General features: G+C 38.2%; 1 protein-coding gene across 2 annotated transcripts in view; it reads left to right on the top strand.

The window, feature by feature from the left end:
- Window positions 1–7,278, top strand: part of DNAJA3 (DnaJ heat shock protein family (Hsp40) member A3) — a 34,752-nt gene extending 27,474 nt beyond the window's left edge. The window contains exons 11-12 of one of the 2 annotated variants that reach the window (XM_043962995.1): window positions 5,988–6,104; window positions 6,714–7,278. In XM_043962995.1, coding sequence (XP_043818930.1) covers window positions 5,988–6,091 — 104 coding nt within the window. In that variant the 3' untranslated portion in view covers window positions 6,092–6,104; window positions 6,714–7,278. The remainder of the gene's footprint in view (window positions 1–5,987; window positions 6,105–6,713) is intronic. The other variant, XM_043963002.1, reaches the window with a different exon arrangement.
- The last annotated feature ends 6,768 nt before the right edge of the window (window positions 7,279–14,046 follow it).

Raw genomic sequence — 14,046 nt, 5'->3', positions numbered from 1 at the left:
AGTGACTTGTCCAGGGTCACACAGCTAGTACGTGTTAAGTGTCTGAGGCCAAATTTGAACTCAGGTCCTCCTGAATCCAGGGCCGGTGCTCTGTCCACTGTGCTACCTAGCTGTCCCCTTCTTTAAACGTTTTTTAACATTGATTTTAGCTAAAAATAAGAAGTCAAAAGAGCTTAAGTGTTGGGCAGCTAGGTGGCGCAGTGGATAGAGCACCAGCCCTGGAGTCAGGAGTACCTGAGTTCAAATCTGGCCTCAGACACTTAACACTTACTAGCTGTGTGACCCTGGGCAAGTCACTTAACCCCAATTGCCTCACTTAAAAAAAAAAAAGGAGCTTAAGTGTGATGTATAATGTTAGAAAGGCAGTGTTGCATCCTGGAAAGAATAGAATTTGGAACTCATAAAACTTGGGTTTGACTTCCAACTTTGGCACTAGCCATGTGCTTATGGACAAGTCATCTCACCTATAAAATGGAGAAAATCATAATTTCAGTACCTGCCTTATAGGGTTACTATAAGGAAAACACTGCTGTTATCTGAGAATTCCTAAGTAAATTATAAGTAAATAAGCTTAAGTAAATTATGTGAATTTATTTTAATAATAAGTACATCACAGCCAAAGTTTCAGCCTTCCACGTTAGTAATTATTTTAATGATTGGTACTACTCTTGTTAGTGAGAAAAACATAATGCATTTCTGGTTCAGAAAAGATACTGTCTTTTTCTGCAAGCCCCTCTGTCTTTTTAAAACACAGGATCGGGGAGCAACTAGGTGGCACAGTCACCCCCAGGCCTGTAGTCAGGAGGATCTGAGTTTAAATCTGGCCTCAGACACTTGACACTTACTAGCTGTGTGACCCTGGGCAAGTCACTTAACCCTCATTGCCCTGTAAAAACAAAACAAAAAATAAAACAACCTACACAGGATGTCTCTATCTCAGGGGGATAACCAGAATAGTCTTGATATCTCATTGCCATTTCATTGTTTTTTAGTTGGTATATTGTACAGAGTTTTAGAATTTTGAGAGCTTAGTGGCCCTGATTGAACAGTGTGTAAATTCAGAGCTTAAAGATTTGAGGCCAGCAAAGAGTGTTTTCAGTAACACATAGGGTTTGTCAGTGAAGCCATTGGATAGGATTGATCTATTATCATCAATAGACTAAAAATAAATATTGATATATTTTCCTTAGACAGATATCAACAAATAAACACTCAAAATCCTCTGAAAAAATGAGTTTGTTAGTTGTTTAAAGAGGAGAGAAATTACTTTTTACAAGTTGGTACTAATACCAGCTGTTGCAATTGACCATGGTTGTGGGTGACTGAATATTGTTATGGTCATTTTATGTCATTTTCTTTTGATCACATTTTTTTCATTTTTTTCCCCATAAGAATTTTCATTCATGTACCATGGTTTGTTTAGCCAATCCTTAATCAATGGGCATTCACTTTATTTCCAGTTATTTGCTTCTATTGTGGTGAAGCCTTTATCACTGACTCCCTTTAGGGTATATGCCTAGCAGTAGAATCTTGGGCAAAGGGAATGGTCATTTTAACTAATTAATTTGACTAATTCCTTTTTTGCTTTCTAAAATAGTTGTATCAAATCCAGAGTTCCACTAGCAAACCATTTGTGTGCCTATCTTAGGAATTAGCTCCCATTTTGATAAGAAGTGCTAAGAACACTGGAAAGCAGTCTGGCAAGAAATTTGGCTTAGGCTAGCATCTTATAGTATTTCACAATAAATTCTAAATCAAGACTTGGCATAAATTTTGAAGATCATATTACAAAAATAATTAGAAGAGAAGTGGATAATATATCTTTTCATAGCTATGATTAGGAATGAATTCTGAGCCAAACAAGGGATAGAGGCAGATATTTTGGAAAAATGTTTTATCTTTACAAAAGAATAGGTAATTTTGATTATATGAAATTGAAAAGCTTTTATACAAACACAGTTATTTAGGATAAGAAAGAAAGTAGTAGATTGGAAAAAAATCTTTATATTACGTTTCTTAGATAGGTTTTGGCATCCCTGATATATAGATAACTAATAGTAATGTGTACAAGCAAAAGGCATTTCCCAGCATTATTAGGTCAAAGGATATGAAGTTTTCAAAAAAAAAGGTGTATGTACCATATGAATAAACATTCCAAATTACCAGTAATAAGAGAAGTACAATTCAAAACAGTCCTGAGGTTTCACCTCATATCCAGCAAATTGGGAAAGATTACAAAAGACCAAAATAGTCACTGTTGGAGGGGTTATAGAAGGACACACCAACTGTGATTTTTTCATTGGATTTCTTGGTAAAACTTGAGAATTTTGCTGCATTGGGTATCTGGGAACTAGGCATTCAGGCAACCACCTTAGCTAGACTTCTAAATCTCCCATCCTAGATTTTTGAAGGCTGTTCCACTTGAGATCAGCCTCAAGCAGATTCTATTCAGCTGGTGAAGCTTACAGGCTGATGTTTGTAGTGGTTACTTACTAATCAGTGAGTTGGCCAGATTCAGATTTGTGGTGTCAAAATGCTGAAAATTGGAGGGGTTTTAGTCTTCTTTAGTGGATGTAGTAGTACTAGCAAAGATGAAATTACAGATCCTTAAAGTAATATATTTTAATTTACCTATTAATAGTAAAAAGTGAAATGTTTGCAAAGCATATATACAAAAAGTTAAATGCTTTTCTGTGTTTGTGGATTCAAGTCACTTTATAAAAAATTGTACTTTCCACTTTAAGCCTCCTTTAAGAAAAATTACTTATTGGCTAACCTTGAACATAAGACATTAAAAGAGATATGTATGGTATCAGATGATATTCTTAGTAAATTATATGTATAAAAAGTTTTAAGCCACAAATAATTTTCTATAGATTTTTATTCATTTATCCCATCTCTCTCAATTCCTGACCCAGTTCAAAAAACGGTTTAGCAGGAACAGTGACCTGTGAATCAGAAAACCTGGGTTTGTTTCTTAGCTGTGCTATGGACTACCTGGGACAATTCGTTTTGCATTTTGGGGGCTATTAGATCAAAGGAGGTGAAGTAACCATAATTTGGATTTGGATCCTCTGATTCCAAATCCATATTTCTTTCCCCTCTACCACACTGTCTCCAGCATGTCAATTTACAAGGCAATTTGTATATCATTTCATTTGATTCTCAGAATAATAATTTATTTTTCCTAAATTGCTGGTCTGAGCATGTTACTCTTAATGCTTAACAAAATCCACTACCTTACTCTTGCCTAGAGAGTAACATTAAAGAATTCTCATTTTAACTTTTCGAACCTTTCACAGCTTGTCCCTCACATAACTTTCCAACTTTATTATACACTACTTCTCTTCCCAAACTCTATAGGGCAGCTACACTGGCCTTCTTGCTTTTCCTCATATTCCACTTGTCATCTCTAATCTCCATGCTTTGCATTGTCTGAGCATTGGTTTACCTACCGTGCACTCTCTCCTCACCTCTATCACTTAGAATCTCTTTTCTCCTTCAAAATCTGGTCAGGTGCTACCTTTTGAATTAAGTATATTTTGATTCTTCTATTTGTTTTACAGATATACTTACATATACATATGCATATAAAGATTGTCTCCTTTAATTAAATAAAAGCTGCTTGAGGGCAGTTTGTGTCTCTTGCACTCTTCTGTATGGTTCATATAGTAGGTGCTTAATAAATGCCTGTTTCATTTGCTATATTTAGCTTTTTAGAGTTTTTATTCTTGTTCTGGGGCCTGTGGAAAGAGACATGGAGAGGTCATGACTTGGCCAGTCACATGACTTGGTACTTTTGACCCCAGGTTTTATTACATGGCCATAGGCTACAAGGAGGTTAAGAGAGAGCAATCACATTGCAATCTTGTGTGTCCCTAACTTTATAGCATGAAGTTTTTTTTCTGATGTTTGGAGAAAAATCTCTCTGTGCTTAGAAAAAGTATCTCTGCCCTATTCACTTTTGTCCTTGGTATCAGATTAACTTTCTGTGTGGTGGATGATCAGTCAGAAAGCATTTATTATATACTTACTATGTGCCAGATGCTCTGCTATGAGCTGAGAATACAAAGAAAGGCAAAAACATCATCCTTGCCTTCACAGCATACATATTCTAATGGAGAAGATACTATGCAAAAGTTGTACATACAAGATATGTACAGTGTAAATGGTAGATCATCTCAGAGGAAAGGTAGGGGACAGGGAGCGGGTAGAACGATCTCTTTCAAAAGGTCGAATTTGATCTGAGTCTTGAAGGAACTGAGGACGCCATGGTAAAGAGGGAGAGCATCCCAGACGTGGGGACAGACAGTGAAAAGGCACAGAATGAAAGATTCAAGTCAGGGGGTCAGCTAGGTGGCACAGTGGATAGAGCACTGGCCCTGGAGTCATGAAGACCTGTGTTCAAACCTGGCCTCAGACATTTGTCACTTACTAGCTGTGTGACCCTGGGCAAGTCACTTAACCAATTGCCTCACACATACACAAAAAAAAAACAACAGAAAGATTCAAGTCGGCCAGTATAGCCAGATTCTAGAGTCTATGGAGGGGAGTCGCATGTAAGAAGATTGAAAATGTAGGAAAGTAAAGCCCTAAAGAGGATTTTATATTTTGGATATGCTAAGTTTGAGATATCCAAGAGACTGTTAGTGCTGTGAAACTGGAGGTCAGGAGAGAGAGTAAGGCTGCACATACCTAGACCTGGTAGTCATTTTTATTGCAGTGGTAATTGAACCCATGGAAACTTAAGAAATCGTCAGATGAAATAGTTTAGAGGGAAAAGAGACAGGGATAGAACCTGGGTGGAGTTAATGGGGAGGGAATCATCACCCAGAAAAGGAGACTTGAGAAGGAATGGTCAGATAGGAAGAGAAAGAAGCATGTAAAAGCAGTGTTACAAAAACCTAGAGAGAAAAGCATATCCAGGAGAAGAGGGTGAACAAGTGTCAGTCTGCAGAAAAGTCAAGACATGGTTTTGTGAGTTTTCTCCAGCAGTATTCACCAACACATGAATAGGAGTAGGGGTGGCAGATAATGAAAATAACCCAAAGTTGAGGCATGGGTAGAAAGAGATCAAACAGGCAAGGGATTCCAGTGTAGAAGATAGTATAGAGTTAACTGATTCACTAAGGAGATGAGGTATGGGGAAGTGAAAAGTCTAGCCATCTAAGGGGTGATGACCTGGAAGAAAGCTGAGAGTTTTAGAGATTGGAGGTTATGATGAGGGTTAGATTACAAGGCCCAGGGAAAGTTGGAATGAGAGAAGATAGCTGAGTTAAATTCACCTCTTTTTAGCCTCAGATTTCTGATCTCTAAAATGGGGATGATGTTAGAACTATCCACCTTGGAACTGCTATGGCAAAAAACCAATTTTTTGAAGTGTTGTATATTACATGATGCTCCAGATAGTGTGGTTTTTATCATTGTTGGACTCCCTATATTGATGCAACTCCTCCATCACTTAATAAATAGCTTAAAGTTGTTAGGTCCAAAAAATTTATCCCCTTGTAGCCAATATGGTGATGAAATTCTGAGCTTGGTCTGGACACTCTTCAGACCATAGACGTCCAGTTCATTACAGGACCTGTTGCTCAGTGCCTTTTTAGCTCTCTATTGATAGCTTCATAGACCTGGTCTTGGATTAATGCACTTCACCTTCACTATCAAAGACAACCTGGCATTTTCATTCTCCATTTTTTTTGTCCCCATTCTGTCACTGTCATGAACCTGTATCTACAAAAAACATTCCAGTGTATTAAAGGTTTTATCTGTGGTGTAATTAGATTAATCCTTTCTAACATCAACCTTTTTGTCCTTTGCTCTCCCAAGAATGAATTGTTTCTTTTTCCTTGGGATGGTACCTGAGATAATCCTACCAACTTGATTTCCCAAGCTAATACTGTTTTTTCTCATGGTCCGTCTGTGGTGTATGGTACAACATATTGTATGTGCCCTTTACCACAGCTTTTTTTGCTGTTTGTATCCAGGTGGCAGCACCATGGATAGCTCTGCCAAAGACAGAGCTAGGCCTGAGGCTGGGGAGAACAAGAAGGGATTCCTTTCCAAACTTAAGAAAATGTTTAGTTCCTGATATCCCTGGCGAGGTAGGATATTTCTTCCCTACCCCTTCTTCCTTTAAATAGTTGTTCTTTTTTTCTCACTTGAACTTTTAGCCCCAGATCTGTCAGGCACTTGTAATGACTTGCCCTTTTGTCATTACAGCAATAGCAAAAGCCAGTCAGTAATACATTTCTGAGTGATTGCTTTGTGATTGCTGTATGTCAACAGTCAGCTTTGATCATATTCTACTTCACTAACAGCTTTTGGCAAACCATTTTCATATCAAACCTATTCCTGTTATTCAGTTCTTCACAACAGGTTCTCTCTCCATTCTGCAGTAAGGGAAACTGGATTGCCCAGGGTCACAATGGCAGAACTAGGCCTAGAACTCAAGACTTCCAACCTCTTGACTGTTTTTAGCTCACTGATTCAGAGAACTGTTAGGGATTCAGGGGTTTGAAAATCCACTGGAGGCTTATTTATGGTTATTGTGTCTTGCCCTTTCCTTATACCTGTTTTGGGTCTTTTGTATGTCCCATTTGGATAAATGTCCTGCTCTTTTGATCTTGCATGTCCCCACAGGGGAATTTCCTATTGTCATTTTGAAATTAAACCAAGTGAAATGTTATTATTAATTTTCTTCTTCCATGCAGGCAAACGGTCCACTGGAAACTAGACAGAGGAAGTCGCAGGGACACATTATTCTGTCTGTTGGACTGGAAAGTGAAAGGACTCCAGATCAATAGCACAGCAGCTGCATGTGGAGGCTCTCTGAAATACTTCAGCAACAGTAAAATCATGTGACAAATTTCCCCTTAGAATAGGGTTACCAGTGGATGGACTTATCAATAAGATATGCCTTAACTCTAAGATAGACCTGATATCTTAACAGATGATGGAGATTTCCTGTCCATGGGAACGTACCCAAATCCTTCTGATTCTGCACATAGTAGAACAAATACATACTTCTTATGGAGCCAAAATTTTAATTTGGATTTGGATGTGGGCCAGAATTGTAGCTATGAAACTTAAAAAACAAACAAGAAAAAAACACAAAACCTCTGCCCACAGCTTAAAATGAAGCCTTAAGCTGCATTTGGCTGTGAACTAATTAACTTTTCACTCACCAAGTATCCTGAGGAATTGCCCAATGAATCCGTCCCTATAGGCTGTCTTCTTTAGGAGCCTATACTCAGCATACCTTGACAATATCCTTTTCTTTCTAAAAGGGTATGTCAGAGCTATTCAATTTCTCCCTTCATCACAACCACTTCTGTGTGTCATTGTTTTCAAAATCCTAGAGGTACAGTTCATCTTATAAAGTAAGCACTTTGGTGATGGTGGTGAAGGCATCTAATGATCTAAGAAGATTAATGGGGGCTTGGGGGTGGTAGTTAAATGTATTGACTACAGGACATAATTATCATTATAGTTGTCCTTAAAAAGGTAACCTGTCATCCTTCCCATTTCAGTTTTGTCATTTAAAGCCAGACTTCAAGCCCACTCTACTGCCCTTGTACCAAGGCATACTAATCCCATGTCCCCTAAGTGGATGGAGTTCAGCTGCTCCGTTCAAACTGAGCTCTTGCCAACCATGGATCTTGGATTGCTGTCCTAACATTTGTTGGCATCATCAGAAAAGTATCTTTAAATTATTTGACTCTTAAGAATCATTGTCTCTTCATGTACAAGTGTTTGGGTTTTTTTTTTAATAGTAATCTAACCAGTTTCAGGTTTTCAAGTTAAACTATAGCAAAGTGTACTGTTTCCATAGCAGCCACAGCTTTATTTGAATATTGTGGCTTCTAAATGTAAAAAAAATATACCAGGTTAATGAAGAATGTTTCTGAATGGTTCCACTTTATTTCATTTTTAATTTGCTTAAAATAAAGCCACTATTAATGTCTAATTTAAAACATGTAAAGTGATTCTGTATCAATGTAAATAAGATTATCTGCTGCAAAAAGAAACTTGAAAACCTAATGTGTTGTCCATTTTTTTTTGGAAGAAAAATTTTCTTTTTCCACTATGGGAAACCTATCATCCCATATGCATGTCCTAAAAAAATAGAGGGTCCCTGGGAGAAGTGGCTATTGCAGTCTTTCTCTCATTTTAGAGATAAAATCAGCTCAGAGCGATTTGCCTTCAGTCATAGCTAGCAAGTAACAGATAGGATTCAACTCTGGGTCCCTCTTGTCTCCAAATCTAGGACTCTTGCTCTGATTTGGAAGGAAGATGTTGAGAATGTGATGTGGCTCAGATAAGTCTTTGCAAATCTGCTAATGGAAATACCTGGCCTCAGATTACATGAACTATTGTGCAAAATTACTGCTGTATATAATCAGTATTTATCATAATTTTTACATATATCTATCCATACGTGCCCCTTCTGACTTCATCCTTGCTCTTATTCACAAACCCTAGTTAGGAGCAATTGATGTGATACTCCTTACCTACCCATAAATCTCTCTCACATCCCATCTGCCCCCCTCCCCTCAAGATGTGTGTGATAGCCTCCCGTTTTGTCTCCTTGCCTTGAATCTCTCCTCTCTCCAACCCTTAAAATAGATTAATATCCCTAAAACAAAGGTCTGATATTAACTGTTTGGCATTTAAAGTCTTTCACAGTTTGCTTCCACCTTACCTTTTAGGCCAAATCCACATGGCAAACTTTTTCTTCCCTGTCCTCAGCATTGTATTTCCTGTCCTCATTCCCTTGTGCAGGCTCGCCTGAAGTTTTCTTCCTTGCCTCTGCATCTTGGAACTCTTGGCTCCTGTCAAGGCTCAGCTCAAGTTACACCTCATACAAGAAGCTTTCTCCTGTTTCCCCAACAGCCAGTGTCTCTCCCTTCCCAAAATCACTTTGTACAAAAACTCTGTGTGATCTCATTAATATGGGCATTCCCTCCAATGGTATGGATTTGAACATTCTGTGCCTGCCTGTCTTGTGTGACTGTTGGCTGCATCCCCTTACAGTTTTTCACAGGAAGTCTACCCAAGGTTTTGGAGGCATTCTTTGCTTTCTCCTGTGATTGCTAGGATGGTAATTGACCACATAGACCATTTGTTATTCTAGCCTCTGACCTGACCATATTTTTCAATCATACACTTCTTTTAATCCAGTTCTTCATAGTTCCTTGTTTTGTTTTGTTGCAATATGCTTATACCCAACATATATTATGCTAGCTCTATGATACTCATATTTAATTCTTTGGAGACTTAGTATTGCATCCTATATCACACAACTTGCTAGAATATTGATATTTTTTAAATGGGCCTTTGTTTCTGGGGGAAGTTTGGAATCATTAAAGAACATTTGTAATTTCCTAAAGACAACTTAGCTTGCTCCCCTTAACCTATTGAATTCTGTCCATGTCCATTTGAATTGTCTGCCCAAGGTATATATGCCGATAGACAGGGTTCTGTAGATTGCCATATAATGTAGTTAAAATATGACTGCATGCCATATTCTGGACAAGTGATACTTTACTTCCACTTGGTTTTTTCATGTGTGAATGACTAAGCCAAACTCTTTTTGAGTGGTCATGGAGTTTTTGGAGGCTTTGCAGTGTTACAGTGCTTTGATTCCAGCTGCACAGTTTCATAAACAGCGTCATAAACAAACAGGAGCATTTAGAAAATCCTGCCATCCATGGAGAATCCCTCTTAAAATTTGCCCTTTGCACTGAATCTCCTCCATGATCATGAAAACACCATTGGTGAACATACCTTTGCCTGTCTTATGCTTTTCCTGATATGTATGATAAGAGGATCATCAAACAAGGTTATCTCATATCTTAATTTTAAGGGATCTTGAATAATTTTGATGTATGAATGGGAGATGTTGTTAGACAAGAGCCTTTTTCCTTTTTTATTCTCTCTTTTTTAAAAATGTAATGGGGGGGCAGCTAGATGGCGCAGAGGATAGAGCACTGGCTCTGGATTCAGGAGTACCTGAGTTCAAATCTGGCCTCAGACACTTAACACTTACTAGGTGTGTGACCCTGGGCAAGTCACTTAACCCCAATTGCCTTACTTAAAAAAAAAATGTAATAGGGGCAGCTAGGTGACACAGTGAATAAAGCACTGACCCTGGATTCAGGAGGACCTGAGTTCAAATTCGACCTCAGACACTTGACACTTACTAGCTGTGTGACCCTGGGCAAGTCACTTAACCCCAATTGCCGGGGGGGGGGGATAAATAAATAATGTAATTATTTATAGTTTGGGGTTCCAATTTTTTATCTCTCCCCTCCTCCAGGTGGCAAGTAATCGGATATGGGTTACACATGTATGATTATGTAAAACATTACCATGACAAGAGCCTTTAAGATTGTGTTTTGCTTTAACGCATTAAATGCTTTAAAAAAAATAAACAACAAACACAGTGGACTCTTGTTCTATCTTTAAACCAACTATTTGTTAGTAAAGATGTGGTTTCCTGTAGAAAGCTGCTTATAAAAGCTTGCCTTTTTCCTACCAATACCCTCATCAAGAGTGCCATCCATGTGATTTTCATTAACATTCTTTATAGATGGGTAAAAGAGGTGTGTAGCTCAGTAGTTGTTAATATTTTCTCAATAACCTTTATTCAGCATTAATAAAGACCTAAGGACTGAGCTTTTTCCATACCTTTGTTTTCTTTCAACTGTCCTTGGTGCCCTCACAGCTGTGGTTTCCTGTAAACATCTCTATTTTCACTTGTTCCAATTCAGCTATTTTCCCATTGTTCTGTATTAGCACTTCTGGGATTATGTTAGAATCCAAGTGTGAGGGCAGCTAGGTGGTGCAGTGGATAGAGCACCGACCCTGGAATCAGGAGTACCTGAGTTCAAATCCAGCCTCAGACACTTAACACTTACTAGCTGTGTGACCCTGGGCAAGTCACTTAACCCCAATTGCCTCACTTTAAAAAAAAAAGAATCCAAGTGTGGTGGATACACTGTCCTTGATGTTGAAAAGGTTTGTTATAAAAATATTTGCAAATATTTTCCAGTTTTCTTCTCTTTGTTATTCTTCCATTTTGATTTTTAAGTGTTCTCAAGATGACTTAATAAAGTTGGGTCTCTTTCTTTAAACTGGATTTATCCTAGACTGCTTCTCTCAGTTTTATGAAGCAATGCTTCTCATAATCTTCCGTCATTCTTTTTAAAACTCCTCCATTCTCATTCATGAGATTTTGCAAACAAATGTGTATTCTACACGTGTTGCCACTTGACAAAAAAGTGTTTACTAAGGCACTTTTTGGGTTCTTAGTCTTCCTCAATGTTAAATGACAACTGGTTTATATCAGTTAAATTTCTATATAAAGTTATTATAGTTCCTTCAGATCTCTCTTCACTCCAATCCATACTCCACTCAGCTACTAATTTTCCTAAAGCTGACCATGTGACCTCCCCTACTCAAATTGTTATGGCTCCTTTTCCCTCCCAGAAACAAATATAAAGTACTTCCTTTGGCATATAAAGTCCTTTTTCCTTCCAGCTCAGCCCTCCCAGCCATCTTTTGGGGAAGCAATTTTCATAAAGAAGGAGCCAGGCATACCCCTAATTTCACCACACAGGGTAGGCAAGCCAGCTTAGCTGGAGCAGAATGTGACAGGCAAGTCAAACCACTGCCTTTTCCCCTCAGACCCTGAACCCAAGAGTCTTGGGAATATTGATGCTTCCAGCACATAGTAGGCATTATATAATGCCAGCTGTTATTATTGTTATAGTTGACAAGCAAAATATGGTGCTAAATGTTGATACAAAGGCAAAAATAGTCGCCGAGTTGAGGGCGCTCAGTTTTTTCTCTGGGAATGGATAAATTGCATTTTTCATCATAAGTCCTTTAGCATTGTTTTTTATCTCTTTTGATGCAGACCTAGTAGTGGTATTGCTGGGTCAAAGGGCATTTATGGTTTTATAGCTCTTTGGACATATAGTTCCAAATTGCTCTACAGAATAGTTCCATCTGTTAGCAACTCCACCAACAGTGCATTAATATCTCATTTTTCCTACATTCCTTCCAATATCTGTCATTTCCCTTTTCTGTCCTATTAGCCATCTAATAGAAATAAGGTTGTACTCTAGAATTCTTTTGATTTGCATCTCCAATCAGTAGTGAATTAGAGCTTTTTTTTTTTCATGTGGCTAGATAGCTTTGATTACTTAATCTGAAAACTTCATATCTTTTGATCTTTTTATCTATTGGGGAATGCTTCTTACTTTTTTTTGTGAGACAATTGGGGTTAAGTTACTTGCCCAGGGTCACACAGCCAGTAAGTGTTAAGTGTCTGAGGCCGGATTTGAACTCAAGTACTCCTGACTCCAGGGCTGGTGCTCTATCCACTGTGCCATCTAGCTGCCTCGATTGGTTCTTATTTTTATAAATTTGACTCAGTTCTTTAAGAAATGAGGTCTTTATCAGAGAAACTTGCTTCAAAAATTTTTTTTCACATTTACTATTTCTATTTCCCTCCATCCTATTTCACTCTCCCCATTTGTTTATTCTCTCTCCTTTCACTCTGTCCCTCCTCAAAAATGTTTTGCTTCTGATTACCCTTTCCTCCAATCTGCCCTCCCTTCTATCACTTGTCACCCCCTTATCTCCTTCCTTCTCACAGACAATTTTAACAAGAGTAAAGTTCAGTCATTTCCTCTCACCTCCTCCACCACAAAAGCTTTTTCTTGCCTCTTTATTGTGAGATAAATTAACCCATTCCACCTCTCCCTTTGCTCCTCTCCCAGTGCATTGCTCTTACCACTTAATTTTATTTTTTTAGATATGATCCCTTCATGTTCAACTCATACCCTTTTCTTCACACGCGTGTGTGTGTGTGTGTGTGTGTGTGTGTGTGTGTGTGTGTGTGGACAATTGAGGTTAAGTGACTTTCCCAGGGTCACACAGTCAGAGTCATGTGTCTGAGGCTAGGTCCTCCTCCTGACTTCCAGGCCAGTGCTCTAGTGCTATATCCACTGCACCACTGCCTGCCTGCCTGCCTTTCATTTCTGTCTTCCTTCTTTCTCTTTTTCTTTTTTTAAATATTCGACTCTTACCTGTGTCCTCTGTCCCTCTAACTACCCCAATAATGAGAAAGTTCTTATGAGTTATAAGTATCATCTTCCCATGTAGAAATGCAAACAGTTCAACTGTATTATTAAATCCCTTATGGTTTCCTTTTCATCAGGAATGCTTGAAAATCCCATATTTAATTGAATGTCCATTTTTCCCCTGAAGGATTCTATTCAGTTTTGCTGGATAGGTGATTCCTGACTATAATTCCAGCTCCTTTCCCCTCTGGAATATCACATTCTGAGCCCTCTGATCCTTTTAAATGTAGAAAATGCCAAATCCTGTGTTATCCTGACTGGCTTCACAATACTAGAATCATTTCTGGCTGTTTTTCCTTGACCTGGGAGGTCTGGAATTTGGCTACAATATTCCTGGGAGTTTTCATCCTGGGATCTCTTTCAGGAGTTGATTGGTAGATTGCTTCAGTTTTCCTTCTTACCCATTGGTTCTAGAATATAGGGTACCTCTCCTTGATATTTTCTTAAAAGATGATCTGTAGGCTCTTTTTTTGATCATGGCCTTCAGGTAGTCCAACAATTTTTTGATTTTCTCTTCTGGATCTATTTTCCAGCTCAGTGGTTTTTCCAGTGAGAAATTTCACATTGTCTTCTTTTTTTTCATTCTTTTGGTTTTGTTTTATTTCTTGATTTCTCATAGTCATTAGCTTCCATTTGCTCAATTCCAATTCTTATAAGTGAACTTTTGTACCTATTTTTCCATTTGGCAATTTCTGCTTTTCAAGGAATTCTCCTTATTGGCTTTTTGTACTTCTTTTACTAAGGTATTTTCCTCAGCATTCCTTTGTGTCTCCTTTACGAAGGTGTTGACTTTTTTTTGTTTTTGTTTTTGTTTTTGCAGGACAATGAGGGTCAAGTGACTTGCCCAGGGTCACACAGCTAGTGTCAAGTGTCTGAGGCTGGATTTGAACTC

The sequence above is a fragment of the Dromiciops gliroides genome, chromosome 1 (assembly GCF_019393635.1).
Source record: "Dromiciops gliroides isolate mDroGli1 chromosome 1, mDroGli1.pri, whole genome shotgun sequence".
NCBI lineage: Eukaryota > Metazoa > Chordata > Mammalia > Microbiotheria > Microbiotheriidae > Dromiciops > Dromiciops gliroides.
Note: the sequence above shows the minus strand (reverse complement) of the source record. Positions and strands in the feature narration are given on the sequence as shown.